This window comes from Benincasa hispida, unplaced genomic scaffold (genome assembly GCF_027475165.1).
Source record: "Benincasa hispida cultivar pf3 unplaced genomic scaffold, pf3_genome.v1.1 HicScf946, whole genome shotgun sequence".
Lineage (NCBI taxonomy): Eukaryota > Viridiplantae > Streptophyta > Magnoliopsida > Cucurbitales > Cucurbitaceae > Benincasa > Benincasa hispida.
In genome coordinates this window covers 6,126-9,170 of record NW_028327093.1, presented here as the reverse complement: position 1 = coordinate 9,170, position 3,045 = coordinate 6,126, and the positions used below count along the sequence as shown (strand labels likewise).

The window sequence follows — 3,045 nt, the reverse complement described above, 5'->3', positions numbered from 1 at the left end:
CATCAAACACATAATTAAAACATGCCGAAAAATTCAAAGACTAAATTTATAAATTAACCTTTTTTTTTCCATCAGCCTGGATGAAAAATTCTCAATGAAAATTATATTTTAATCATAGTCTGTCATCTTGAATTTATGAGGAAAAAAAGAGAGAAGCAATTATGCAAACCTTGTGGGTTGGTAGAAAGTATGATTCAAAAGCTAGTCTCAAATATAGGGTAAGAATTCCCTCTTAATAAAATCAAGTCATAATTTCAACATTAAATCACAACATTATTTAAAAATTTTAAAATAATTCATAAACTCAAAAGACAGTAGATGCATGACCTTGGTTTCTTTTCAGATCTTGACTACAACGTACACAACATTCTAATAAGTGCTTCCAAAACAAAGAACCCAACAATTGACTTTCTAATCACCCCTTCATTTAGAATCACAAATACATTGAATATAATGAAAGAGATAGCATAACTTAATCCAATACACTTTGAAGGAACTCAATAACCAGAGCCAAGAAAGCCTTGAAAACAAGCAATAGAGAGTTTTCCTATGCTCCTCGATCAGGCTATCTATTCATACAGACAACTCAAATTTGGACACCAAAATGCCATCACTATCAGCATACAGCCACTCTCCTTCATGAATCAAAGTGCCACCAATTTCAAGAACCACATGCTTTTCTCCCATCCCTTTCTTGTTTGACTTCAATGGATTGGTCCCTAATGCTCTCACACCAATATCACAATTATTGATCTCATCGACATCTCTTATACAACCATTTACGACAATCCCAGCCCACCCATTGTTATGAGATAACTGCCCAAGATTACCTCCCAACAATGCACATCTCCTACTTCCATTCCCATCTATCACAAGAACCCTCCCCTCACCTTTGGTTTCAAGAAGCTGTCTTACCAAAACATTGTCTTCAAATACCTTGACTGTCACTATCTGTCCCGAAAATGCTCGCCGTTGCCCGTAAATATCAAATTTCGGTTGCAGTACTCGGAGATCGCCATTTGTGACATGTGCTGCATTTGCATCACAAACATCTGCTGTTGCTGGAGCTGCCATGCCTTCCACTGCTGGCAAGGATATGTCAACAGGTAAGATATAGTTTTGAAGTAACTTTTACAGAAATATCAGAAAAGTGTAAATATTACATTTCCTTCTTTCAAGGAGAGATGAAAGTTTTAGAAGCAAAGCAAGAGAAGATTGGGGATGAAAATAATCATTATTGTTGTTAAAAGAATGAATTTCCAAATGTTTTAATAGAGTTTATTATACTAAATGTAATTACTTAGTTAGTTAGTTAGTCTTTTACATTGTTACTTCCCCTGTATTTGGATGTACTATTTAACAACTTGCTTCCACTTTAATGAGATTATGCAAGTTCTATTTACTTTCTCAAGTTATGTTAAAATCCTAATAGTCTTAAATCTAATTTGGTTTTGGACATTCAAATATGCTGTTTTATTTTTATCTTCTACGGTTAATATTAAAAAAAAAATAGTTAATAGAAACTTATTGGAAGCACATTATCAATTGATGTTCATAAAGGCAAATGTTTGAAGCTACATATATTCGGTTAGATGTTTGCTGTTCAGGTTCCAAATAAATATGAGTTTTGATAAGTAATTAATAGAAATTTAATGATATGGACTAAAATAGTTTCCAATGCATAGTTTAGAGACTACAACAAAGCAATTGAAAGTTGAGGGACTAAGATATATGATATCTGAAAATTCATTGGCCAACACAAAATAACTGTGGAAGTTTATGACTCAAACTAGGATTTAATCTATCTAATAAACTGAAGTTAGTCTTGTTTAATAGTGCTGTGATATGGTACCAAAACAAAAAGATAAATGGAATTCAGTTTGTTCCATAAATCATATCTAAAGTCCATACAGTTTATTAAAGTTAGGTGTGATTGAACACTTGATTGACAGACAAGAAAAAGCTTCAGCATCAATGTATATGGATGGTACAAGTGAAACCATGGGTTAAACTAAAATTTTCAAAGCCCAATCAGGGTCATCTTCCCTATGTTCACAGTGGCAAAATTTTCTCAAATTCGATGGAAGATGGTTTAAATACTCCTCCCATGAAAAACAACTTTGCATAAAGGCATAAAAAAACAGCATCCAACAGCCAATTGAGGAAGAAATAAGACCCCATTTTCAAACACTCACACAGCTAAATTCTCACTGTACAAATGAAACAAAATTCCAAGGATGATTTTCCAGAGGAAGACAAACTAAACTGGATTTTCAAGTCCTCAACACATCTTAGAACTATTTGAAACTCATGTAAACAGTATTAGAAGAAAGAAGTGAAGACAAAATGATGGAGAAAACTCACCCAATTGAAAGCTGAAGCCCTCGTCTTCTGTGGAAAGCTCTAAGGCCCGAAACCATCCAATTGAACAATCAAACAGGCGGCTGAGTCAATTTAAGCCACCCCCATGGCGTAGAATTTTCAGAAATGGCGAAAAGCTTATCAAGATGATGAAATAGACCAGGGCGTTTTTGGTTGTTGTGCCCCGACAGCGATGATCATCGCTGGTGCCTTTGGGCTTCAAAAACCAATGGATTTGTGAGCTTCAATGCTGGGTCTATGGTTTGAGATTTCAAAGATTAAACAGCCCATTGGCAAGGGCCGGATTTAGTATCAGCTCTGACAATGAAAGGGATAATAAATAAATACTTACAAAATTCTCTCTACACGTCCTAAAAATTTGAATTATTTTAATGAGAAATTTTTGGCTTTCTTATTCTTATCAGTCTATTTTTGTCTTTTTAAAATGACATTTATTAAATTCAATTTCTATTGATTAATGAAAGATTTGTCACAATATCATTCCCTTAGTTTTATGAATTTTTTTTATGAAGGATATTTTTCCTTGAATTGCAAATTTTCCTTTTTATAGATTCCGTATTTTGACTTAAAATTCAAAATCTTCGATAAATCAATCCGTTCATGGACGTCTGTTCGTGGAGCTCTGCAACTTCATACCCCACATTAAATAGTTCTGATTCACAA

General features: G+C 33.7%; 1 protein-coding gene across 2 annotated transcripts; it reads right to left on the bottom strand.

Annotated features, from left to right (window-relative positions):
• Nucleotides 1–276: 276 nt before the first annotated feature.
• Nucleotides 277–2,678, bottom strand: LOC120089761 (putative 4-hydroxy-4-methyl-2-oxoglutarate aldolase 3). 2 transcript variants are annotated; one of them, XM_039047150.2, is made up of 2 exons: nucleotides 2,365–2,678; nucleotides 277–1,082 (listed from the first exon to the last, which is right to left on the bottom strand). In XM_039047150.2, exon 2 carries the CDS (start codon nucleotides 1,072–1,074, stop codon nucleotides 574–576), a length of 501 nt encoding a protein of 166 aa, XP_038903078.1. In that variant the 5' UTR covers nucleotides 1,075–1,082; nucleotides 2,365–2,678; the 3' UTR covers nucleotides 277–573. The 2 variants fall into 2 exon arrangements, with proteins under 2 accessions (XP_038903078.1, XP_038903077.1); XM_039047149.2 differs by having other exon boundaries at nucleotides 277–1,085; nucleotides 2,365–2,675.
• Nucleotides 2,679–3,045: the final 367 nt, after the last annotated feature.

Bases quoted from the DNA above. Each gene is read 5' to 3' on its own strand.
- LOC120089761 (XM_039047150.2), bottom strand. From the start codon at position 1,074: ATGGCAGCTCCAGCAACAGCAGATGTTTGTGATGCAAATGCAGCACAT.